Source organism: Balaenoptera physalus, assembly GCF_965194825.1.
Source record: "Balaenoptera physalus genome assembly, chromosome: 6".
Taxonomy (NCBI): Eukaryota; Metazoa; Chordata; class Mammalia; order Artiodactyla; family Balaenopteridae; genus Balaenoptera; species Balaenoptera physalus.
In genome coordinates this window covers 78,956,526-78,983,992 of record NC_138885.1, presented here as the reverse complement: position 1 = coordinate 78,983,992, position 27,467 = coordinate 78,956,526, and the positions used below count along the sequence as shown (strand labels likewise).

The following is a 27,467-nucleotide window of genomic DNA, read 5'->3' as shown; positions in this document are numbered from 1 at the left end:
CCAGTGAGACAGCTGACCTTCAGAACTGAAGACAATAAATTTGTGTTGTTTTTAAGCCTCCAAGTTTATAGTAACTTGTTATGACAGCAATATGAAACTAACTGAGGCATGAAGACAAAATTGAGATAACAGACTACCCCTAGCCTGCTCCATAAATATTCTTGATATTGTTTTGCATACCAACAAATCTGTACCAACGAACTGTATTTTGCATAATACAGTTTTAGAATATTTTTACTTCCTAAAATACATAGATCATTAATCCTTAAACTAAAGCAGGTTTGCGTAAGTTCTACTTTCCCACATCGACATTCAGATAAATTGTGTTTTCTACATGACAATCATCTTTTTTTTTAGGAGTAGGGGAATAAGATACAAACTACTATGTATAAAATAAATAAGCTAGGGCTTCCCTGGTGGTACAGTGGTTGACAATCTGCCTGCTAATGCAGGGGACACGGGTTCAAGCCCTGGTCTGGGAAGATCCCACATGCCACGGAGCAACTGGGCCCGTGAGCCACAACTACTGAGCCTGCGCATCTGGAGCCTGTGCTCCGCAACAAGAGAGGCCACGATAGTGAGAGGCCCGCGCACCACGATGAAGAGTGGCCCCTGCTTGCCACAACTAGAGAAAGCCCTCGCACAGAAATGAAGACCCAACACAGCCAAAAATAAATAAATAAATTAAAAAAAAAAAACTCCATCCCACACCACAGTCTTTAAAATATAAATAAATAAATAAATAAATAAATAAGCTATAAGGATATACTGTACAGCACGGTGAATATTGCCAATATTTTATAGTAACTATAAATGGAGTATGATCTTTAAAAATTGTGAATCACTATGTTATACACCCGAAACGTATATAATATTGTAAATCAACTATACCTTAATTTTTTTAAAAAAATCATCTTAGTACAAAACAAACAAATCATACTCCAAAATGACCTTTTAATTTTCACTAATTCAACAATGTTTCAAAGTCCAGATTATTCTGTCAGTTTAGGGAAAAATCAGTTTTCAGCCATTATGCAAACCTTGGTTAAAACCTACAAATTTTGTGGAGTCACTAGATGAAGGGGTTTAAAAATCCAAGTGGGCAACTAGTATTTTGAAGCAAGATATAATATTTCAATCACTATACAGGCATGTAAAATAAGACACTAGGTTTTCCTTTTTACTTCCTAGTTGTGGTTTTCTTTACATATTACATCAAGAAAATCAGCAGGAAAAAGAAAAAGAAGACAAATCATACAAAAGGACACAACTAGAAATGTAATAAAGTTTATGTTTAGAAGTTAACAAAACAAAACAAAGAAGACAAGCAAAAGTAAAAAGCTTGAAAGAAAATTAACAGAGAGCATGTTTGGGCACTAAGTTTCACAAATCCATGAAATAAGAAATTTTAGACTGAGGTTTCCTTTTGTTCCTTCAGACTCAGTAATGCACAAATACCATTCAAAAATCAAAGCACTAAGTAAGCTTACCATCTTGGATTGAATTTTCTGCTAAATTAAACTGTTCATCACAGAACCCTACATTATCCCTTAATTGTTTAAAAGGCATGTCTACAATATTTTGGAGATATCCAGATGATAATATTCATTATTTCATGTAACTTGCATAATTCTACCAAAAATAATGATTAAGAAAATTAATAGAATGGGTACTGAAAGTGTTACTTTCTCTGTAATGTTCATATCAAATCTACTTAGCATGGCAAGGAACCAAGATCTACCCACTGAGCTCTAGATCCTTTTATTTTTAATACAATGCTCTTATGTGTGTTAGGCTTGATGGTGAATTTATTTCATTGGACTGCTGGTTTAGAATATCTTTTTAAAGTTCATTTAGATCCTCCCTCAGTTTACTTCCAGCTTCATTTCTCAACATGCTCTCAACTCCCTCACATTACACATATACATCTTATAGATAGATGCATATATGCAGGTCACATGGAATTATTGATTTTCCTTCATAAACATCTTTTACTAATCTATGCATATATTGTTTCCTCTGCCTGGAACCCTCTTCCACATCTGGTGAATTCTACCTCATCTTTTATTAGCTACCTAAAATATCACCAACCGATCTGGGAAGCTTTCCTCAAAGGCCCCAAGCAGAGTTAGATACTTTCCAGGTATGCCTCATTTATTTTGGTATAAATCTATTTGTGTCTACTGCTCAGAGTTAAAGTGAAGTAAATTTAGATTGGTCTTCCAAACATATTTTTGAACTCTTCCTTCCTCTCCCTCTACCCAAAATCATGCCCTGCAGTAAGAAGAAAAGCACACTGAAAGTATTCATCTTTCCTCCTTAAGAGCTAAGAAACTGTTACACTATCCTAATACCAAAATCCAGACTTTCTTCCTTAGATACTACTACATGTCTTAATGCATGTGACGAGCCACAGTAAAATGGCCTAATAAATTATACACCATCTAATATCTAGGTATATCTGTGGTAAACAGAACATAAAATTGGTCCAAGAATTATTGAACAGTAACAGATACACACTGGATTTGTAAAGGATGTTTTCTGACTATTATCTTTTTTTCCAACCCAAAAGAGAAAAAGGTACTCTCTTACTACTATTCTTTTTCTTCTTTTGAAGGACCCTAAGTTTTAGTTCTCTAAACAAGCTCTAATCTATCATTTCTTAGCTGTGCCAGATAAGATAGACTTTCTCTGACTTTCATAGGCATATTGCTTAGACTCAGTCAGATACTACCATAAAAACTTTGAATCTCTAGCAAGTGATGCAGAGAGCCAGGGATGGGTAAGAAATTATTCCCATGGTGTTGCCCCATAGTCAGTAAGAGCAATTCCAATAGCAATAAAACCCTACACTACTGGTTCCTCTGTTAGCTTCTCTTGCCCATTTTTCAGAAAACTATCAAGTTACCAATATCCTGCCAATAAATTCCTATTCAGCAAAATTTAGCCAAAGTGAATTTTTATTGCTTTGCACGAAGAACCCAACACCTGCATGCAATAAACACACATATACAACCTACCATATGCCAGGCACTTCTCCATACACTAGCACACAATGGTGGGCAGAAACACATCTGTTCCCTCTCTGGAGAGTTTACAGTCTAATCAGGAAAACAAACACATCATAAGATAACCAGAAAAAAAAAAGAAAAGAAAAGAAAAGAAAACAAGTATAAATTTCAGCTAAATGAAGAAAAAGAGCTGTACTTAGTGCACTGACAGCCTGTATAGCAGAACCTGATCTAAAAGGAAGAAGGAAATGGGAAAGGACATTGATAATATACTATTTAACACCAAGCATTTATAGTATCTCCAAAAAGTACCTTACTGTAAAAAATTTTATTGTGATCCTGGAGCTAGCTGAAGTTTGTTCTTTTCACAGGAAGGGATAAAGTCATTATTCTGTTTTTTCTAAAGAGAAATAGCCCAAGAAACAAATGAGCCTAGAGCAGTACTTCGAACAGTTACAAACTTCAAATGATGCAACAACTATCAGGAGGGCTTCTCGGGGCTCAACTAAACTTTCAGACTCACAAAACTACCAAAGGCTACACACAGCACCCGTCTATTTAGAGGCTATAGGACAGAACCAGGCATAACCTCCCTGATGAGAGTCCTTACAGGAACCTCCCTGTGCAGCAGTACACACAGCTGTCCAGAGCTCTTCTCTTTGCCTCATCAGGAGACAGCTCAGATGTGAAGAAACAAGATCTGGTGGGTACAGCAGCTACCCATGCTTCAACGCCTCCTGCCCCATAGGAATGGTATCTCTTGTAATGACCCCACAGCCAGAGCTCTCAGAGTTCCCGCAAAGGACATGCCAGTTGTAAGAGTCACTGCACTCAGGGAACTCCAAAGCTATGGCTTCCCCATCAGGTATTTATAGTCTATTTACAGTTTCTCCCAGTCTAAATGCGATATACCAACCAGGGGCTTATTCTTAGCATAAGCAATGATACCTAGTCACTTAGCCACTCAGGACCCGGTAAAACAGAACAAGAAACTTAACAGAAGATCGAGTTGGCATACAGAATAGGAAAGGGTTTTAATAGCCCTTTTCCAAAAGCTGACTACTGATAATTTTACTCAACTTTAATATCCCTACGTGTATTATTCAGTTAGGCTACATTACACTATAGTAACAAGCATCCCCAATATATATTAGTCAAAAATAACAAAGGATTATTTAATACACATACATTGTGGGTCAGTAAGAGTCTAACTTTCATGTCTTCCTCACTCAGGGACCCAGGCTGAGGGAGGTTCTATTATTTACACTATCACTACTCACTATGGCATCTGGTAAGAGAAGAAGCAGAACAATGCCCCAACTCCTAAACACCTCCACCCATAAATGACACATTTCTGCTCATGTTTCATTGGCTAGCAAAAGTCACGGGGGCTTACCTAAATTCGAGGTTATTCCCAGAAATATGATACTAATGAATAGTTGCAATATCTACCATATCATGTAAGAGCTAATTTAAATAAAATAATTTTATAAATTTTACTTCCCAAATATTAAAAACATGAGGATGGAGCCCTTTTAAGCACTAAAGTCTCTTCTGGACTCAGAAACACAATAAAGTAGAGAAAATAAACTAACTAGTTGAAACTTTTCATGATCACCCTGGGAATGTAGTACAGCTGTGGAAAGGTAGGTAATTTTCCCAAGGTAACACTGGAAGAATGGCAGAGGCTGGATTTGAACCCAGGCCTGTGTGACTCCATGGCTTATTTCCTTTTCATGACACAACAATGTATAGCAAATATGGATGGAGTGAATGAAGAAAGAAGAGTTAAAGGGTAAACTCCACAAGAGTATCAAGAAGGTTAGGAGGCAGGGAACTCTATTCAATATCCTGTGACAAACCATAATGGAAAAGAATATGAAAAAGAATACATACATAGGTATAACTGGGTCACTTTGCTGAACAGAAGAAATTAACACAATATTGTAAATCAACTATACTTCAATAAAATTTTTTTTAAAAGGTTAGGAGGAATAAGGGGACAAGATATCAATAGTTTCAGACAGGCAAAGAGTGGAGACATTAAATAAGGAAGGAATGGAGAGTGAGGTGAATTATAAGAGAGAGGTTCAATAAGATGAGGGATCAAGTGTCCACTGAAGTAGGCTGCCACCAGCGATTTCAGTTCGGGCCACTGCTGGGCTGGGCTTAGGGAGCTGCCAGACTGAAATGGCTGAGCATGGGAGGTGATGAAGAGAGGCACCGTGTTCAATACCCTGCTTGTGAAGAAAAGGAGAAAGGAAAATGGCTAAAAGAAGACACATGCTCAAGGGAAAGCTGTTTTGGTTAGTTTTTCAGGTAGGAAAAATTTAACCATGTTTGAAAGTTCAAAAAAAAAAAAAGAAAGAAGGGAGCAGGGGAAAAGCAGGAACATAGAGTTAAATGAGAAGGTTCCTGAGAAGGGAGAAGTAATAAAAATATAAAACAGCTTATAATAAGTGAGCCATGATAGTGTGCCAGTCCCTACACTAAGCACTTTACATGTCTTAACACATGTAAATCACCTCATTCCATTTAACGCATTCCTATGGAGCAGGGTTGATGAGGACACCATGTCAGTCAGGGAGAGGGTAGTAACCTGTTAGTAACTTGTGCAAGTTAAACAGCTGTAAACGACAGAGCTGGGGCTTGAGTCCCAGGCAGTTTGCCTTCAGAAACCACATTTATCCACTCAGCTACTGTCTCCCAACACAAGACAGGGGTGAGGGAGAGAAAGAGGGAAAAGCCACTATCTCCCTCGAGATAACGGAGAAGATAAAAGGCATCAGTGGGGCAGAGATGTTTATGTGTTTGGGTTCAGATGGGACAGAGGTGTAAGAAAAGTTCAGGTGGATTCTGTAAGTTGTAAGCATTTCTTCCACAGTCAAGACACAGTCTAATGGTGTTGTGTCCAGATATATGTACATGTTCATGACTAGATTATTGAAAACTATATTCTCCTCTTTTAAATTCAAACACTATTTGGATAAAAATTCCAATGTAAAAACTGCAGTCAATTTGTATATTCTTTTCATAAGAGGAGTCTCAGAGGTTATACAAAATGATTAGAGAAATATCATAAGCAAGGACAAAAAGAGAATAGAACAAAAAACCCATATTTGTAAACATATAACGAAAGGACTTTCGTTATTCCCACACTATAGAAAAAGCTCTTATGATTCATTCATCCATCTATTCAATTTATTGGGTACCACTTGTGCCAGGCACCGGGCATTGTTCTAGGCCCTGGGATTTCAGCAGTGAACAAAACAGATAAAAACTATCCCGGTGGAATACATATCCTAATTGAAAGAAAGAGGCATTAACTAAAAATAAATAACTTCTATAGCAATGTGAGTACTAAGGAAAAAATAAAGCTGAGAAGTGGATGGAAGCACAAAGTGGGAAAGGGGGAACTGGAATTTTAAATAAGCTGGTCAGAGCATTACTAAGAAGATGGCATTTGAGCAATTCCCACAGGGGGTGGTGGAGGAGAACCCGTTGTACACTGGGGGAATCAATGCTCCAGGCAATGGAAACAGTCCAGGGGAAGGCGAGGTGGGAACGTGCCCACTGTTCACAAGCCACGGCAAAGAGGTCCAGTGAGGCTGGAAGAGCACGAAGGAGGGGAGAACACTAGAAGATGAAGGTAAAGACAGAAATGGTGGGCTGGAATACTCAGTCCTCTCGGCTACTGCGGGACAGATGGGGAGATATTAGTGGAATCTGAACGGAAGTGTCATAATCTGAATATTTTAAAAGAATCACTCTGGCTTCTCTAGAGAACAAACAGCAGGGGCTACCCAGGGCAGAATCGGGGAGAACTGCGAGGGAGGTGCCGGCTCTCTTCCCTCTGCCCCTCCAGGTCTCCTCTCCACCGTCCCCCACCCTGCTCTTTGCCCAGGACGCTGACCAGTGTGAACTCACGGGCAGCCGGGCCCGCTGGCTCCCACTTGGATTCAGCCAGTGGGGAGCACGCACAGAGGTGAAAGGCAGGAAGGTGAGTGAGGCCAGGGTTTTATTCCCGTGTTCCTTCCAGTCACCTTGGGCTGGCTACTGTCCTCTGACAAAAGCCACAGTTCCCTCACGTGGCTCTCCCCACTGCCTGGATTCTGGTAACTGCTCCCTTCCCTTTCTCCCTTCAGGCTTAGAGGCCAAATTTTAACTAGTGCCCACTTACTTTGTGAATAGTCCCCTTACTAAAAGCTCCTCAAACTATCCCAATTTAAGTGTGCCATCTCTTTCCTTTACTAATTCAGGAGCCCAGGGCAACAGTCCAGGTGAAAGACAGTGGTGGCTTGAACTAGGATGTTAGCAGCAGAAGGACAAAGAAGCAGTTAGACTTTGACTTGCTGAGATTTTAGGTCAAGCATGACTCCAAATTTTGGCCTAAGTAACCAAAAGGATGGAGTGCCATCAACTGAGATTCATTTTTTTTAATCCACTAATCAACAGAAAATGTGTGCAAATATATTAAAAGTGGCTCAGAGGAAAAGGAATACTATGGCTTACAAACAAATGCAAAGATGATTAGTCTTACTGTTAATTAAAGGAATACAAATTAATATAATATAATATAATAATACAACATTACATATATAAATTATACATATATAATACATAGAATAATGATATGATATACAATATAAAATTGACAAAGATAAAAAATATGGTGATAAATGGTATTGGCATGGATGTCAGAAAACACCGGAGGGGTGTAAACTTCTGTGAAAAATAATTCGCAATTTCTATCAAAACAGTACATATACTTTTTTTTTCATTGAAGTATAGCTGGTTTACAATGTTGTGCCAATCTCTACTATACAGCAAAGTGACTCAGTTCTACACATGTAGACATTCCTTTTCTTATATTCTTTCCCATTATGGTTTATCACAGGATAACAAATACAGTTCCCTGTGTTATACAGTAGGACCTTGTTGTTTATCCAGCCTATATATAACAGTTTACATCTGCTAATCCCAGACTCCCAGTCCTTCCCTCTCCCAGCCCCCTCCCCCTTGGCAACCACAAGTCTGTTCTCTATGTCTATGAGTCTGTTTCTGTTTTGTAGATAGGTTCATTTGTGCCATATTTTAAATCCCACATAAAAGTGATATCATATAGTATTGGTCTTTCTCTTTCTGACTTACTTCACTTAGTATCATAATCTCTAGTTGCATCCATGTTGCTGCAAATGTTATTACTTCATTCTTTTTCATGGCTGAGTAGTATTCCATTGTATATATGTACCACATCTTCTTTATCCATTCATCTGTTGATGGACATTTAGGTTGTTTCCATGTTTTGCCTATTGAGAATAGTACTCTGCTATGAACAGAGGGGTGTGTGTATCTTTTTGAATTAAAGTTTTGTCCAGGTATATGCCCAGGAATGGGATTGCTGGATCATATGGTAATTCTATTTTTAGTTTTCTGAGGAACCTCCACACTGCTTTCCATAGTGGCTGCACCAACTTACATTCCCACCAACAGTGTAGGAGGGTTCCCTTTTCTCCACACCCTCTCCAGCATTTGTTATTTGTAGACTTTTTAATGATGGCCAATCTGACCAGTGTGAGGTGGTACCTCATTGTAGTTTTGATTTGCATTTCTCTAATAATTAGTAATGTTGAGCATCTTTTCATGTGCCTACTGGCTATCTGTATATCTTCTCTGGAGAAATGTCTATTAAGTTCTTCTGTCCATTTTTCAACTGGGTTGTTTGTTTTTTTGTTGTTGAGTTGAATGAGCTGTTTGTATATTTTGGAGATTAGGCCCTTGTCATCACATCATTTGCAAATATTTTCTCCCATTCCGTAGGTTGTCTTTTTGGGTTTTTTTATGGTTTCCTTTGCTATGCAAAAGCTTGTAAGTTTGATTAGGTCCCATTTGTTTATTTTTGTTTTTATTTATATTGCCTTGGGAAACTGACCTAAGAAAACACTGGTACGATTTATGTCAGAGAATGTTTTGCCTATGCTCTCTTCTAGGGGTTTTATGGTGTCATGTCTTATGTTTAAGTCTTTAAGCCATTTTGAGTTTATTTTTGTGCATGGTTTGAGGGTGTGTTTTAACTTCATTGATTTACATGCAGCTGTCCAACTTTCCCAGCACCACTTGCTGAAGAGACTGTCTTTTTCCCATTTTATATTCTTACCGCCTTTGTCGAAGATTAATTGACCGTAGGTGTGTGGGTTTATTTCTGGGCTCTCTATTCTGTTCCATTGATCCATATGTCTGTTTTTGTACCAATACCACATTGTTTTGATTACTGTAGCTTTGTAGTATTAAAACAATACATATACTTTGATCTAAAAATCCTGCTAGGACTTTATCATACAGACATACTCACACACTTGCACAAATACCTGTGTATAAGATTTTCACTATAGCAGTGTTTAAAATTACAAAAAACCAGAAACAATCTAAATGTCTATCAACAGGAAATATGAGTTAAATAATTTAGGCTATATATACTATAAAACAGAATACTATCAGTGGTTTGCAAAGAATGAGTTAAATCTATATATGTCTACGAGAGATTATATTGGGCAGGGAGGGGTGGGGGTTGAGTCAGGTACCTAATAGTAATATTTAGTATATTCCTATTTGCGAGTTTTTTTTTTTAAGGATGTACAGATATATAGGAATAAGAAAATTCTAGGAAGATCAAAGAAACTATTTAAAGTGATTGCCTCTAAGCAGGCTAATGGGAACAAGTCCTATTTTTTCATTGTCTACCCTCTTGGACTGTCTGAAATTTTTTCAATAAAAATAATACTAGGGCTTCCCTGGTGGCGCAGTGGTTGAGAATCTGCCTGCCAATGCAGGGGACACGGGTTCGAGCCCTGGTCTGGGAAGATCCCACATGCCACGGAGCAACTGGGCCCGTGAGCCACAACTACTGAGCCTGCGCATCTGGAGCCTGTGCTCCGCAACAAGAGAGGCCGCGACAGTGAGAGGCCCGCGCACCGCGATGAAGAGTGGCCCCTGCTCTCCGCAACTAGAGAAAGCCCTTGCACAGAAACGAAGACCCAACACAGCCAAAAATAAATAATAAATAAATAATAAAAATTTAAAAAAAAAAAAATAATAATAATAATACTAAAGCCAAATTTCAAAAAAGACCAGTAATAAATTATCTGGCACTGCACAAAACCTGTGGTGTTGAATACAGAAATATATCTGAACAGTTCAACATTTTTTTTTATTAGTGTTCACATGTTGGTAGAAGATATAAATGCCCTGACCCATAATATCCTGAATCACAGGTATATTTCTCTATTTGTGGTAAAATTGAGCCTATTTACATACTCCTGGGGTTTTCCAAATGCCAGCCATATATGCAAAAAACAACAAAGTTTAATGTAGATAGTTTCAAATGGAAAAAAGCAAACATGTGACCCAATCTCTATGAAGAACTGGCTTAACGACACTCATTTTGGTACTGGTCATGATATCAAATGTAACAGTCCACATCATGATTTCTGTTTCACTGGTATTGTAATTCCCAGAACGAATATATTTTAGAACTAGCAGGAAATAACAATATGGAAAAAAATATTAATTTTCTTCAGGCTTATCTTAAAATATTCTGTCAAAGCCAGCAAATCAAAACTGGTAAAAAATTTTGCAGAACTACTGTACCAGAAGAATGTCACACTATTTCTTTGAGGAGTCTAAACTTTCACAAATGTAGATAAATATATCAATACAAATGTGTACAGGATTATGTATATTTTATTTTACTGATGTAAATGTAAAACTTATTTCTTATTTCTCATCTTCCTTATGCTATTTTCCTCCTTACCACCACAATCTGACACTGGAATTTGTCCCTGTTAGATAAAACTTTAATGTTATCAGAACCATAACATATTATTTTCCCAATAAATTTTGGATAAGAATTTTTTTTTAAGTCAACCAAATCCACTTGAATACAAAATATTCCTCAACTGGTTTTGAAAGCACAACCCAAGACTCTAGATTATTTCACGATTAAGGAGTCAGTGAGTCAATTTTGCTGACAAGAGAAAGGACAAAAGCCTTTCTCAGAAGAGGTGCAAAAACATTTTAACAGATTTTCCCCAGGCTTCTGCAGATTGACATTATCAGGGAAGTTGAAGACATCCAAAGCAGTGTGGAAACACAATATATTTTTAAGGCTTTTATATGCCACGAAATTGTACAAAAAATCATATAATAAGTCATTTGTCTTTATATAACTTTCCCTGGGGATCTGAAGTGCTTATACATATTATTTCACTAAATTGTTACATTTAAGCTAAAGCAAGTACTTTCAAAAATTAAATCATATTTTGAAACATATCAAATGGGGAGGGACTTCCCTGGTGGCGCAGTGGTTAAGAATCTGCCTGCCATTGCAGGGGACACGGGTTCGAGCCCTGGTCTGGGAAGATCCCACATGCTGCGGAGCCACTAAGCCCGTGCACCACAACTACTGAGCCTGTGCTCTAGAGCCCGTGAGCCACAACTACTGAGCCTGTGCTCTAGAGCCCGTGAGCCACAACTACTGAGCCTGTGCTTTAGAGCCCGTGAGCACAACTACTGAGCCCGCGTGCCACAACTACTGAAGCCCACAAGCCTAGAGCCTGTGCTCCACAACAAGAGAAGCCACTGCAATGAGAAGCCCGCGCACCACACCACAACAAAGACCCAACACAGCCAAAAATAAATAAATAAATAAATGTATTAAAAAAATAAAATTCTATTCAAACAGGGAGAGGCAAAGGTAGGGGGAAAATATCAAATAACAGAAATTAAGAAAAGGGACCACTGCATCAACATTTACCTGTTGCATCAAATTCAATTGGCTGGCACCCACGGTGAGAAGACCAGTCACACTTGAGGACTTGCCCTCCTTCCACGATCCCAGGCTGGGTAGTGTTTGCTTTGGGAGCTCCCACCAGAAGAAACATCCTGCTAAAATACAAAAGGCAAGACAAGACTTTAAGTGGCACAAAGCATAAACAATATCTTATGATTTAGGAAGAGCAATCATTCTCTTGATTTTATCCACAAATATTCTTTAAAAACCACCCACTGAGAGCATAATCCACCTTCATTATTCATCTGGTGCTCTTTTACATACATACATTATTCAATATAGTTTACTCATCCTAGTAACACATTATAAGGCAACTTCAGGGTTACATGTCATTTAAAAATTTATGCTGGCCAAACTGTACACTTTGAATAGGTACAGTTTATTATATGTCAATTATAGCTCAATTAATTTGTTAAAAATGTATGCTGGCTAGAGACAGGGACATTTGTCTTGATTTTTGTTTTTTTGTGTGTGATTTACTGTACACTTTCTATATCCTGAATATTGAACAAAGAAATAAATGATTCTAAAGTATGGTAACTTTAAATATTATCATTTTTCCATTGGGAAAACTTACCTTGTTTTAAAACTACATACTTCAATTTTTTTTTTAATAGTGACTAACGAAATGTCTTTTTTCACTGGATAAATCTAATCAATTCCTGGTCAAAGAATAGAAGCACTATTCAATTTCTTAACAGGATAAAATTAGCAAAAGACAAAATAATCAGGAGTCAAATTTTTAAGTAAAAGAGATCTTTTCTTTAGTTGTTTCTATTCATTCAGAAAAAAAATATGGATTGAGTGTCTCCTCTACTAAGGCACAGATCTGGGCACTAGAGAAACGAGGATGAATAAGACAACCTTGGTTCCTGCTCTCAGTGGAGCTTACATTCCCTTTGGGAAGAAATCGAGAAACTTGCCAAGAAAATTGGTCACTGTTACAAGTGCTACGAAAGAACCAACAATTGGCTGAGAGGTATTATTTGGGAACAAGGAGAGGAGACCTTCTTTAGATTAAGGGAAGTTACCTCTAAGGAATGGAGCGGAGACACTTCCTTTGGATAAAGGGATGTCTAAGGAAGTTATCTTTAAAGAACAGGGAGAAGAGACCTCTTTCAGATAAAGCAGCAAAGGGATTTACCTCTAAGTAAATTGAGATGTACAGGATTAGAAGAAGGTCGCCAAGGAGTGTCTGTGTGTTGGGAGTGAGGGGCTAAGTGAGTGGGATGGAGAGGTGGATGGGAGGGCCCCAGGCAGAGGTACAAAGACTCAAGGCAGGAAAGGGCTTAGGCTCCAAGAGTTACAAGGAAAGAGGTGTGGCTAAAGGAGAGCAAGCTGGGAATGGCACAAGATAAAACTGCGGAGCTTGGCAAGAGCTAAATCACACAAGGTCCTTTAGCCAGGTAAAACTTTTGGATTTTATCATAAGGTCCATGTGAAGCTTCTGAATGTTTTTTAAAGCAAGAGAATGACATAATCTAATAAAGAAGATGAAATGTGGTGCCTTATGGGGAAAGTATTAAGGGGGAGGGGGGCAAAAATGGAACAAGAAAAGCGAGAGACTTTCAGCTCCTGAGGAAGGAGGTGATGGTAAACTAGGTTGGCAGGACAGATGCAGAAAGAGATGGATGGGCAGATTTGGGAAATATCTGGAGTAGAATGAACAGGAACAGCTGGAGGCTTGAATGTGGTAGAAAGGGAAGATTAGATTAAAGCACGTCACCTAGGTTTCTTTCTGGAGTGCAGGGATGGGAGAACCACTTACTGTGCTAGAAAAGCCCAGAGAGTAGGGAAGCAGAAGGCAGACTAAGTATTTACAGGAAAACCAAGAGTTCGGTTCCCAACATGTTAGCTTGAAATACCTGTGAGACACCTAATTGGTGGTCTGTTGCTCTGAGGAGAGTTTTGCCCTTAGAGATAACGTGTTGAGAATGTCAACTTGGAACGGATGGGTTCACACAGGGAGAGGCTTCAGAGAGAAGAGGAGGAAAGAGAGGAAGCAACATTTAAGAGTCAGAGAAAGAGGACAGAGTAAAAGAGGCTGAGAAGAAGCTAACTGAAATACAGGAGAAGAAAACAGGATACAGATAGACACAGAAGGCCCTCCATAAATGCTATCACCATTATCATTTCATTTCCTTGTTAAACACTAAGCCACTTACATTCTTCTAGCAAAGAAAATACTCATAATTGCTTTTCACTTTTTTGTGAAGTTATGAACAAACCTACATCTTAAATATGGAATGCTTTCGTTTTAACTTTTATTTATCAATTTCATTTCTTCTGGATGTATCTGCTAAATCATATTTAGACCAGTCGAAAGATGGCTGCATGAAATGCTGGAACCCTGTTTTCGTACACTTATCTTAAAACTCCATACTCAAAATAAAGACAAAACTCCCAACCAAACCACACCCTGTTTAAGAAAGCTTTATGCAGTCATAGTTGGCATCAGTAAAACACCAATGCTGGCCTTTCTCCTCATAGCCAACTTAGTTTTCATTCAGCAAGAAAAAAAATAAAGCTGAGTAAGATAGCCCTCAGCCCCCATGAATAAGAGAGCAGCTAAGTATCACTATGCCCTCCTTTTCTACAGCAGAGCTGGTTAACAGCTAAATTATACACACACACACACACACACACACACACACACACACATATATGAAATTTACCTTTTTCAACAGGCCAAAAATTTGGCCACAAAATCACAAAACTGCCCCTCCTCATCTGAATTAAATGATTTTTTAGTACATGATAGGCAAAAAAAAATATTTCAGATAAGTATACTTTTCAGGTCTACACCTGAAGAGGCATAGGCTCATTCCTGCAATAGCCCTAATAAGGGTAATACGAGCACAGGTATGTGTATGATTTTCATATTGTGGATAATGGCCAGTTCCAGGAGATCAGGACAGAGGAGCTGATTCTCAGAATTTGCCTAGAAACCTACAAGCAAACTCATTTCTGGACTGTCCTCACATAGCACGCTACAGAATCTTTAATAATTTTTTGTCAAAGCACTTCTTCCTACCTTATGATAAACTGCTTCCTTGAATGGAGGGGCCCCTCAGTCATCTTTGTGCTGCCACATAACAAGCACTCAAGAAAAGCTTTTTAAATTGACAATTGAGTAGCAAGTAAATTTGATAGTTATAAGTCTCAATCAAAACAGCCATACATAAAAAGCCATCTCCACTAACACCAACCCCTGTAGAATGCAGAAATCATCCTCTAATAAACATCCGATTATTTAAATTATCCTTAAAATAATTTCTTTCTGTAACGTTTCTCTTCTTAATCTTGGGTTTCAGATACTTTCTTTACTTGGCACTAAAGACAGAGAGGGCTGGAAAGTTATTAGGGGACACGGACTTCAGCAAAGACAGAAAAAAGGGCATCGTAGGAGAGTTCTGAATGGAAACTGCACTCATTATTGGCAGCACAGAGCTCGAGTTCCTTGGACAGGATCAGGAACAAGGCTGCTGCTTTGCATCAGACCATTTGCACGTTATAGGCATGAAATGATGGTAATTAGATGTACTAATATGGGTGTTCATCAAGTTTTCCTAAGCATACCTTCATGTGCAGTCTTGCACATTGGTGAAATGCCACAGAAATGGTAGAATAATATAAAAGGAATGTGTGAGCATTCTCAGTTTCTAAGTGCTAGGTTAATGAGGGGAAAAAGCTGAGAAATAAAGTTCTTTGTGCAAAGTGTCAACATGATATTTAAGTTCCTTTTAAGAGTGTTATAGAAAGCTTTAAAAGAGAAAAATGGAGAGATAAAGACAGTAAGACTGACTTAGACAAATGCTAAGTCCTAAGAGGGAGGTGTGGAGAGAAAAATTAAGTATTTGTAGAGATTAAAGAGTACAGAATGGTAAAAGATGCTATATGAGAAAATTAAGGACTATAAAAGCAACACATGTTGCCTGTTAACGTGTTGGGAGGGTGAATTTTATGTCGTGTGTCTTTCTGCCACAATAACAAAACAACAGCCTGTTAATGAAACGCCTTACAAAAATATTAAATCATTACGACTTGAAGTTCATCTAGGAATGTCTAATGAATGTCTACAACAGCTTAATTAAAGTAAAAGAAGTGACAGACCAGAAAAAATTTCGCAATATAAGCAGCATTGTCTAATGGGCAGTTTGGGACTAAAGGCTCCAGTCACCATATAAATCAATTGAGAAAGTCACTTTAAATCTCTGAGCCTCAGTTTCCTGTTCTATTGAATGGAAATAACAATGCCCACTATAATTACTTTAAAAAGAAAATTTCTGAATGTGGATAGTATAGATAAAAGTAAACTTAGAAAATGTGAACGCATCATAAAAATAAAAGATGACAGCAGAACTAAAAACAACAATAAAATACTCCCTAATAAAGTAGGAATAAAAGTTAATATCTGTTTTCAAGGGCCATTAATTAACCCAAATGCAAGCTCTCAAGAGAAAAAAAAAAAAAAAAGGATAGGTAATAGTTGGCTTGCAACATTTCCTGACAATGGTGGAGAGCTGGGGAAGATACACAGAGTTAGCTGAGGCTGACAGAGATTTCTCTGGTAAGCAGCAAAAATCTGAAGCTGAGCAACTTAGTTTCATAAGCTTGCAACTTCCTCCTGACAGAATCCATCTCCCTTCCAAAAAGTTTACCCAAGAATATCAGGATGCCCATCCTCACCATTCTTTTTAAATGACTTGAATCAGTTTCATTAAATGACTTTAAAATTAAGGTTTACATATATATGAGCAGGCCATTAATATCATGCCAAGAAATTCTGAAAGATAAAGAGTAGAAATGTGTGTTTGGGGGAAGGGGGGTAAGAGAAGAAGAAAGAGGGAGGGAGGGAAAGTGGGGGAGAAGGGAGAGAGGGAGGGACAGAATGACGGCAGAAGGAGAGGCAGAAGGGCAAGGGAGGGGGAAGGAGAGAAGAAAGGGGAGGTAGTAAGGGAGAGGGGGAGGAAGGGGAAGAGGATGGGAGAGACAAGAGGATTCGAGAAGCCAACCAGGAGGATGCCCTTCGGACGCACTTTCAATCCAAGGTGTACTTTAAGGGCAGCTGCTTCAGGGAACATGACCTTGACTACCAAGGAGAGACAACCAGCCAAACAATGACAAGTACATTTTTTAAACTCTCCAAATGAACTAAGTTATTTGGCTGCTTTCAGCACTGACTTTTCCAAGATAAAGCATGGTTAATATATTTTGGCTGACTCTGGCTGACCAGTGAGGCTTCACCAAAAGGAACTTCTGAAAAATTATCATATACGTATATAGAAAGAAACGTGTTACTGAATGTTACTTAAGAGCTATAATTCCAGTCTCATTTACTTTTCACTAAAAAAAAAAGCTACAGTCAACATTTATGTGATGTAAAACAGATGCATTAACCATAAATCCTATACATTTTCCCTTCTCTTCTATAATATCCTATAAACCTTGGGCCTTAATCAGGAGAAATCAACATAGGATTTGCTTTCTAAATATATAATGATGATAGAATCTATGCATATATATTATTTATGATAAGAAAAAAGAACCAGGGGCTTCCCTGGTGGTGCAGTGGTTAAGAATCCGCCTGCCAATGCAGGGGACATGGGTTCGAGCCCTGGTCACTGGTCCGGGAAGAACCCACATGCCACGGAGCAACTAAGCCTGTGCGCCGCAACTACTGAGCCCACGTGCCACAACTACTGAAGCCCATGTGCCTAGAGCCCGTGCTCCACAACGAGAAGCCACCGCAATGAGAAGCCCATGCACCACACCGAAGAGAAGCCCCGGCTCTCCACAACTTGAGAAAGCTCGCGTGTAGCAATGAAGACCCAACGCAGGCAAAAATAAATAAATAAATTTTTTAAAAAAAGAAAGAAAGAAAAAAGAACCAATATAGCCAGAGCCACACTAAAATAAGCTGGTGCCATTTTGTAAAGGGTTGTGAAGATGGTTACAAAGGTGAAGAGAGAAACGGGACATAAGCTTTTAAAAGTAGATGCAGACTGGGACAGACTGAAAGGGGTCTTCATCCAGTTTAAGCAGTTTGGACTTTATCTCTGGACATGAGAACATTTTCGAGGAAATTTTAGCAGCAGAATACCAGAATCAAAAGATGCTTCAGAAAGGTAAAACTATTAGAAACATGTAAGATGTTTTGCAGGTCTGAGAGCTAAACGATGGGCAGAGGGGTGATGACCTGAATGCCACAGACCACGCTTGTAACGACTGGTCAAACTGCAAGTGGAAAGCAGAGATGGATGCAAGAAACATTAACAAGGGCTTCCCTGGTGGCACAGTGGTTAAGAATCCACCTGCCAATGCAGGGGACACGGGTTCGAGCCCTGGTCGGGGAAGATCCCACATGCCGCGGAGCAACTAAGCCCGTGCGCCACAACTCCTGAGCCTGCACTCTAGAGCCCGCGAGCCACAACTACTGAGCCCACGTGCCACGACTATTGAAGCCCGCGTGCCTAGAGCCCGTGCTCCACAACAAGAGAAGCCACCACAATGAGAAGTCCGCGTGCCGCAACGAAGAGTAGCCCCCACTCGCTGCAACTAGAGAAAGCCACACCCAGCACAAAGCCCCAATGCAGCCAAAAATAAATAATAAATTAATTAATTAAAAAAAAAATTAACAAGGAAGAATTTTGAGGACCTTCTGCCTGGTGACTAATCACTGACTAATATTAGGGGTGTCCAGTAGGAGAGACAAAGAAAAATAGAAAATGAGAGGGAGGAATATGAAATTATTTGCAGGGCGACAGAGAAAATGATGGTACCATTAATAGAAACAGAGGTACAACTGATATCACTTGGTGAAAAACAGTTCATTTTTTGTCAAATTGAGGTAAGACAGGCTAGTCAAGAAGAAATGATCCACAGGCTGTTGAATATAAAGTTAGAGCTCTACTTTTAGATCGAAGATGAAGCCAGGGCAGCAATATGGTTTTAAAAGCTCTCCAAGTGTTGCAAATAGGAAGTTGGGATTGAGAACCATTGTATGGTCTGTGGGACCTTCTGCGACCAGGGCACACTCACCCACACCTTGTCTTTGGGGTCATAGGACATGAAGTAACTGTAAATAAGGCTCCAATAGTGTTTAACAGGGGAAAAAGCAAGCCTTGTAATCCAGTGTTGCTCACTATAGCATTATTTTAAAATAAATATATACGTAAAATGAGAACTGTATAACATATCTTAAGAGTAAGAAAATTATTCATTTTCTTCTTAAAATTTTAAAATTTGAATACAAAAATTAAATGGAATTTGAATTTCATTTCCTCTGCATTTTGTTCCCATCCTTTCCCTTACCCCACACCATCCCACTCAAACAACTAAAGGCTGCAAACTCTTCTGGCCTCAGTTTCCTGTTCTGTAAGAGTGAATTTATCTGCTTCCCTATTTCCCCTGGTGGTCTGTGGTGTAGAGTAAAATGAGATATCACAAGTAAAAGTGCTTTGTAAATTATAAAACAGGTCAAGCAATGTAAGATATCATTATTATAACTAAGCCTAGGGTGTAATTTTTAATTTCTCCAATTATTCTCCACAAGAAAAACATGCCTTTACTTCTTGGCCTGTATACAGTATTTAAATTTTACGTAAGTTTGGCAATATAGTCACCATAAATTAATTCATACAGGAAAAATAACAGGGAGTGCTAATGTTTTATTTTTCACAATTTTTTTCCCTTTTTAAGTATAGCTAATTTACAATGTTGTGTTAGTTTCTGGTGTACAGCAAAGTGATTCAGTTATACATACATATGCATATACATATATATGTTCTTTTTCATATTCTTTTCCATTATAGTTTATTACAGGATATTGAATACAGTTTCCTGTGCTATATAGTAAATCCTTGTTGTTTATTTATTTTATATATAGTAGTTTGTATCTGCTAATCTCCAAATCCTAATTTATCGCCCCCCCCCACCTTTCCTCTTTGGTAACCATAAGTTTGTTTTCTATATTTTTCAAATCATAACTTTTGTGACCTTTCACTTCAAACCTAAGGCTCATTTCTGGAGGAATTTCATTGTGGAGTCACCTTAATATTTTTGCTTAGTACTTCCTTTTTCCTTCTTTTTAATTAACATCGATTCATTAGTTTTCACAACAATATGGAGATAATTCAATAACAATTTTCTGTAACAAGAAAAATGAGACAGAAAACAGTTCTATAGCTTGCCAGAGGTATTTAGACACCTATAGAAACCGGAAGCAGCAGGAGACCTCATTACCCTTGCATCCTCATTAATACAGGCACTCTTCCTTCAGAAGAAAGGAAACTTTAATTAGCACTTTTCTATTATGTGAATTTTTTTTCCCTTTAGAAGTTTATTATCACACCAAATAACAACAATAAATGCAGCTGGTAATATTGTAAATGGCATCCACATGCACCCTGGATTCCAATGCTTGTTAACTTTAAAAGTACCTTTTTACAAAATTAAGCATAAATTTGCATTAATCTTTGTTAAATCTGAAAAGCTCAGAAGTAGAAACCTTTGTTTACATATATTTTGGTTTTTTTAATCTCCAAGTTGATTTATATTTTTTATCTTAGGCTATACCTAGACCTCACTAGTCTATCAGTACAAAGTCACTGAAGAAAGTTTCAAAATGTTGTATGAAACCAAACCAAGTTCAATTTTACCTTACCATTAAAGGCCCACGTGGGAGGTCATGTAAACAAACCTGTGAGGTCATAGTATATTCAACAACTATAATGACTAATCACAAACTAGCCATCCAGCCTCGCAGCCAAAAATAGGAACTATCTCATGCTAACAGTTCAGTATTACTGCATTTTCCATAGTAAAAACACTTAAAGTTTATCATTTTGTCATGTATCTTTACACTACAGAACTCAGAGGGTTGCCACCGAATTAAGAGCCACATTTGCAAACCACTCCATCCACTTGGAAGTATTTAAGTGCTAACTCTGGCTACTCTAAGTACCAACTCTTGACAAAAGACAATATATATTTTCAAAATTATTAGAATTTCTGTAGAAATTAAATCCAAAAGAGCACCCTTGGAAGCAACTAAAATCCTCTGCACTATAAAGGCATACATCCTGCCGAATGTTGTAACAGTCATGGAAAAATATTTAGATCATCCTCAAATTAGGCATGTATGAAGAGGAAAAATAGTACTAAAAAGTACTGACCGTTAAAATTATCCTCCCTCTCCCCACAAAAAAAAAAAAAAATACTGTAAAGTATAGAAAAAAATTAAAAACAAAAATACGTTGTTACAATTTCTACGAGCTTAGAAAGAACTCTAAGAACAGTTCTCCCTCTTGGAAACAAGAGTTAAACATCAGAAGACATCCAGGGAACACATTAAATCAGTATTTCTAACGCTAAAAAAGGGGGTGGGGTGGTGAGAATGACGTCAGCGTTCCGTAAGGTCAGAGACAACTTTTAATCCAATAATGACAATAACTCTGTTCCAAATCCTGTGCAACGCGAAACGCTGCCAATTTGAAACATAACTGAATTCTTAAATACTACAGTATTCAAATGACCTTTAGTGAGTGAAAACTCAGCAAACATGCTTGTTCTTTCTGAACAATGACCTAAATAATGAATCACTATAAAAAGAACAGATGACACATCCAATTCATCTGTTCACCCTCAAATGTGCAAAGGTTTGACAGTCTCAGAGATAAGACACTGATAATGAAGTTACTAAACAGAATGGTCATTTTAGTCATCAGAATGTCTGGAAAAGGAGATGAGGAGAAACAGAATCAGACTGAGAGGCGTAAAGAATGGGGGAGGGCTTGTTTAGGGAGAGCGAAAAACACGGGTGTTTAAGTCTGTGAAGCCAAAAAACAAAAAGACTACAGGGAAGGCTAACTGGTACGGGAGAAAAAGAAGTTCGGAAATGAAATTGACCAAATCCCGGACACCAGCAGAGGCGGCGCGGTGTCCAGCCAGACCAGCCTTTGTTGATTTCCTACTTTCCCCTAATTTCAATCACAGGTCTGCTTCAAAGCGCTCCCTCTGAGGAGAGGAGAAGGGGGAACTGGGTGGTGGGAGGTGCACGGGTTCACCTACCCCAAGTATTTCATCCACCCAGAACCTAAATCGCCCAGTGGGGGTAGGGAGGGTTAGAGGGAATGGATAGAAAGGCGCCGGAATCTCTTGCAGAGATCTCTCCCTGTGGGAAATCGCAGGGTGGGTGCGCGCGATGGGGGAGGGGGCCGACTCCCCTTCCAAGTGCGGCCACTTACGAAGACGCGCTGGGCACGAAGAAATCAACCGCGAAGCCGAAGTAACTTCCCTCGGGGCCAGAGTACTCCGCAGGACTGTCCACATCTAGATTGAAGGCGCCGCAAAGAGGCAGCAGGAATCCGGGGAGAAGGAGCAGGAGGCGGCGGGGGCGAAGGCGCAGCCGCCGCCGCGGCAGGGAAGCCATCGCCGAAGTGCGCGCGGGGCGCCGAGCCCGGAGACGCGGCCACCCCGCCCGGAGCGCACGGTGCCCGCGGCCCGCCGCCTGCGCGCGCCGAAACTTGCCAGCTGCTCGCTTCCCGGCGAGTCCCGGACAGCGCCGGGGGAGGCAGGAGGGCTGAGCTTTCGAGCGGCCGCCCGGGAAGTGGGGCGCAGGGCGCGCGGGGCGGGGACAGCAGCGCGGGCGGCCCCTCGCCTCCCTCTCGCTCGGCTGCTCAGCGCCGCGCCTCGGGCTCGGGACTGCAGGGCTGGGCGCCGCACCCCCAACCGGAGTGCTGCCGCGGCCAGTGGGAGGAGGCAGAGCAGGAGGAGGAGCCGCCCCGGAGGCTGAGCCAACGCGCAGGAGGAAGTGGGGGAGGAGAGTCGGCCTCGGCCTGGGGCAAGTCGAGCGCACTTCCGTGCGCACTCTCGCCTGCTGTCCCAAGAACAGTGCTCCTGTACCGAGGCCCCAGACCCTCAGAGCCCTCTGGGAGCACTCCTGGACTAGGGCCTCAGACCCAGGACCGGGAGGAGGGAGGTGGCGGGGTGGGGGAGATGCTCAAGCGTCCCAACCCGCCCGCGTCCAGCAGCGCGCCAAGGGCACCCGAATGCCGCCGGCAAATGCTGTGCGACTTTTATTTAAAAGTGAGGAAAGCTTTATCCGTTTCTCGTGTTTCTGCTACTTAAAAGCCTGGCAGGCGCTCACAACCGAAACTCTATAATTAATGGTCGTTTTCCTCCCCACTCTAGCCCACACGCAAACACTGAACTTAATTATAAACTTTCAGAATGCTAGCACAGCCTCTTCCAGGCAAGTTGTATTAAAGCTGAACTTCAGCCGTCCACGAAAGGATGGGCAAGGCAAAGAATCAGCAGAAATCGTTTTAAATCACATCAGATTAGTCAAAACCTTATTCCTAGTTTATTAGGGGAAGTCGCATGATTCGGATAAGTAACTGGTTGATTTAGGACATTTGGGTAGAAATATGATTTTAGAGTTGGAAGAAGGAATATGCACCTTGGGGTCCCTTGGGGCTTGCTTGCTGCTGGTGTTTTCCACGCCGCCCAGGCTCCCGCCAGCGTGAGGAAGGAACCTTGACCTTTTCCTTTATATTAACAAGTCCTAGCACCTTGCCAGGCAGATAGTAAGCAATCATTAAAATGTTGAATGAATGAATGAATGAATGAATGAATGGAGATGAAATGATGAGTAAACTTTGCCCAGAGAAATGACTTCCCCATATTGTGTCTCACGTGCTAAAGAATTTGGTGAACAAAACAGAGTATAAATGGCACTGTTTGGATCTTAAAAACTTACAAGTATTAGAACAGTAATTTCGAATGTAACTATTAACACTCAATTACAATGCACATTGAGTTTAATCCTGTGAAGGTACATGTATGTAAACTGAAGTCTCTAATTTGAATATATAGTACTTAATTGCATCATATATTTTGATTTTTAAATGTGACTAAAGATATGCAGCAAAACCTCAGGCATGTTTTACAAGATACGGTCCAGCACTTGCCTAAAGGAAATTACCACGTGAGACAGGCAATCCTACACAAATACTTACGCATAAATACAAATGTACCTTTCTCCTCACCATGTTCTGTGGTACACGGAGAGGCCACGGGTATGTACACACAAACCCAAAGGGTCATTTATGCCTTAAAAGCCTGAGAACCAATCCCCTTGGAAATCCACCCAGATAGGGAGGGCAGAAGAGTGTTTAAACTCTGGCTGGACCCAGTAAGCCCTCTCACTCCTCAACATCTGATCCAGGACAGAGGTCTAACAGACAAGAGGAGTGGAGGGAAGAAATGAGAAAACCAGGAAAAGGAAAAAGCCAAAGCCATGGCAACATGCATGTGCCCCCTGAAACTTGAATGAATGAGGACCACATTTCTATGAGGAGACTGTGAACCAGGATAAGCCAGTATCTTAAGGCACCCAGGGTTGTAAATGCAGGCATTTTTGTAACAGAGAAGTCAGGCTTGAGCAGTCATCTATCCAGCACCTTGCAAACTGAGGAAGTTTATTACAGTACATATCAATTCAGCCAGTGCTTATTCAGAATCCACAATGTGCTGGGTACTGTATGCATAGGAGAGGGAAAGAGTGTATTTTATGCTACAGATGAAAACCTATGCCCCTCCCCCATTCCCATGGCACTCTTTAAACTAAATACATAAACAATTTTCCAATTTAAGACAACTATATAATATATTGACATTAAGTATGATCACTTTTTTACAGAGAAAATAAAATAGTAAAAGAATTTTGACTTTGAATTTTACCCCCTACTGCTTTATCCTATGATTAAAATCTTGATTCTACTGACTTCTATAAATTCAAATGCCTGAGTTCAATTCGTTGTGTGACCCTAGGCAAATGACTCCAATCATTATGTGCCTCAGTTTTCTTATCAAAGGAGCTCAGTCCAGTTACCATAAAATAATTTAAGAGGAATTTCAAATTTTTATTTTTCAGCTAACATCAAGGAGGATTCAGTTCATAATCCACAGAAACCCTTCTGAAATCCCCTTTTTCCACTCTCCATTTCTCTAGAGCCCTTAATCCACTAAACCCAACAGACCCTACAGTGTTTGTTGCATTGCTTTTTTGTCCAACTCTCGCTTGCCTCTCCTCTCCCAGCTATTTATTAGGGAGATTTACTTGGCCACATCACCCCCAGTACTGCCTTTCTTTTTTGTATTTATTTTTATTGAGATAACATTGGTTTATTACATTATATAAGTTTCATGGGTACAACATTATATTTCTACTTCTATGTACCCTACAGAGAGCTGCCTTTTCCTCTCTGTATCACAAAAGATCCCCAGCCAGCCCTTAGGTGTGTGGAAGAGAAGAGAAGGAAGGCAGAAAACTTGTCTCCTTTCTGGGCTTTGTTTCCTAATCTGCTCCGTCAATGTTAGCGTTGTCCTGGTGTCTGTCTTTGATTCACTGCATTTCTCATTCGACACATCCCCAGCATGATCTTACTCACTGTCATGCCCTTACCACTCCCCACCTCACAAAGTACTTTTAGCCATATTAAATCAATTACATATTAAATTAATTATTTACAGTGTCCCCAGAATGCCATCTTTGTTCACAGGTCTCTATCTTCCTAGAAAACATTAGCCCTCCTCCTCAATCAGCCTTCATCCTTCTGCCACATACAAACCTACACAATGCCCTCTACCTGGCTATTTCTTACTCCTCTTTCAAGATGTGTATCAGGCATCATCATGTCCTCTAGGAAGCCTTCTACCGGGAACCATGCCTTTCGCTTTTGTATCCTCTGAGCTCAACACTGAGCACAGCAATGGAATTAATTCCATTGTTCAGAGACAATAATAACTAACATTTTTATTAAGTATATTCATTATGTACTGGGAACTGTGCTAAGTATTTTGTGTATACATAAAGTCATTTGTTAGGTAGTTTCTATTAATATGCCCAATTTAAAGATGAAGAAACTGATTCTCTACTAGATTGAATAATTTTTCCAAGGTCACAAAGGTAGTGTGGCAGCGGCAGATTTTGAATGCATGATGGTCTGACTCCAAGCTCACACCCATTAGCACTAAGTTGCCTCTTATGGTATAAAGATACATAATATAACATTACAAGAATAACAAGGATAAAAGAGTAATATATTCAAAGTGATCTGAAAGTTTACTTAAATTATCTTTACCCTTAATCCATGCTGTAGCATGTTTACCAATAAAATATTTTAATCAAACTTTATTATTGGTTGTATTCGTCACTAACTTGACAAGGTTTGTCTAAGAAGAAATTATAAAAGAGTAACTGAACAATTGTAGTAAAGACTAGAAATCGTCTTAATCTACTAAAGTTTTATTATGAAGAAAATAGTTGTAAGTGAATTTTTTGTGATGTTAATATGAAAGAGAAGAGACAATTTTGTATGTATATTCCATCTTCTAATCTCTTCACATCTTCTGACCTCCATATCCTTGTGGTCAAGGAAGGGCCCTGGTGATGATCTCCAAGGTCCTCCCCACCCCTGAGAACCTGGGGCCTCAGTGACCTCCCCAGAGTAACTAGGGTGGTTGTTGAGAGCCCCCATGGAACAAAGTCATCTGGTCTCATTCAAATCTCCTTCCCCCACACTAGGCAGAATAATGATGTCCACTAAGGAGAAACTGGCTCACATCCATGAATATCAAGGAGGAGAATTGTTTCTCATCCTCATCTGTAAGTAACATATTTATATTTTCGTAACAGTAGGAAATCAATTATTTGTGGCATTTAGAACACTTTTTCCATGTACTAAGAAAAGTTAGTTACAAACTTGAGAAGTTTGAGATAAATGCTGGGAAAAATGTGGAGATATCTTCATTCCCTTGTTTAAAGAACAAGACATGGATAACTAATCTTTCGAAGTTTCAAAAACAAAAATGCAGCTCTTCTCTAAACTCTTTTTTTTTTTTAATGGATTTAACTTAAATGGACTATTGCTTAATAGAAATATTTACTATCCAGGAAACCTCTTTGGATTTTTTCCACTCAGGACTGAGTATGTTGGTAAGCCAAAGAAAATATGTATTGTCAAAAGATTAAGATCTGGCCTGATTAATACATTAAAACATTTCACCATCTGTATATTTCTTTTCTCTCCAACATGCATTTAGTTTATTCATCTCACTTATACAATCTGGTTTTTAAATTTTCATCTTTTCTCTTTAATATCATGGGACTTAAAGGTCAAACTGAAAAGACCATATTGATTACTTTTGTATAAAAATCCTAAGAATGTACATGTATGAATGCCAAAATTGAAAATAATGACCTTACTACATAACCTCAAGTGTGAAGAGAAAGTTAGTGAATGGATTAAGAAACTATACATAAAACATATTGTTTCTATTAGATTCAAACTTAGATTTAAAATATCCAGCCATATTTCCTCCTGAAAATGCATATTTATTGAGCATCTTTTTTCTGGTTCTCTTGCCTTAAGAGTCCTTTCTCGAACAACTTTCAGGGTTTGTATAACCTATGATAGAAGATATCCTAGAAAACTGAGATTCAAAGCACCAAAATCGAAATCACAAAACAGGTAACTTTCATGCCTGTGAACAGAACAAGCTCTTGTTCTGTGCATGAAGGGAGCAGAGCACTTTGGGCAGGA

General features: G+C 39.3%; 1 protein-coding gene across 2 annotated transcripts in view; it reads right to left on the bottom strand.

Annotated features, from left to right (window-relative positions):
* The window catches only part of ITGAV (integrin subunit alpha V), an 89,399-nt gene extending 66,867 nt beyond the window's left edge, over positions 1 to 22,532 (bottom strand). The window contains exons 1-2 of one of the 2 annotated variants that reach the window (XM_082466676.1): positions 22,107 to 22,532; positions 11,824 to 11,954 (exon numbers count right to left, since the gene is read on the bottom strand). In XM_082466676.1, coding sequence (XP_082322802.1) covers positions 11,824 to 11,954; positions 22,107 to 22,291 — 316 coding nt within the window. In that variant the 5' untranslated portion in view covers positions 22,292 to 22,532. The remainder of the gene's footprint in view (positions 1 to 11,823; positions 11,955 to 22,106) is intronic. The other variant, XM_082466677.1, reaches the window with a different exon arrangement.
* Between the last annotated feature and the right edge of the window lie 4,935 nt (positions 22,533 to 27,467).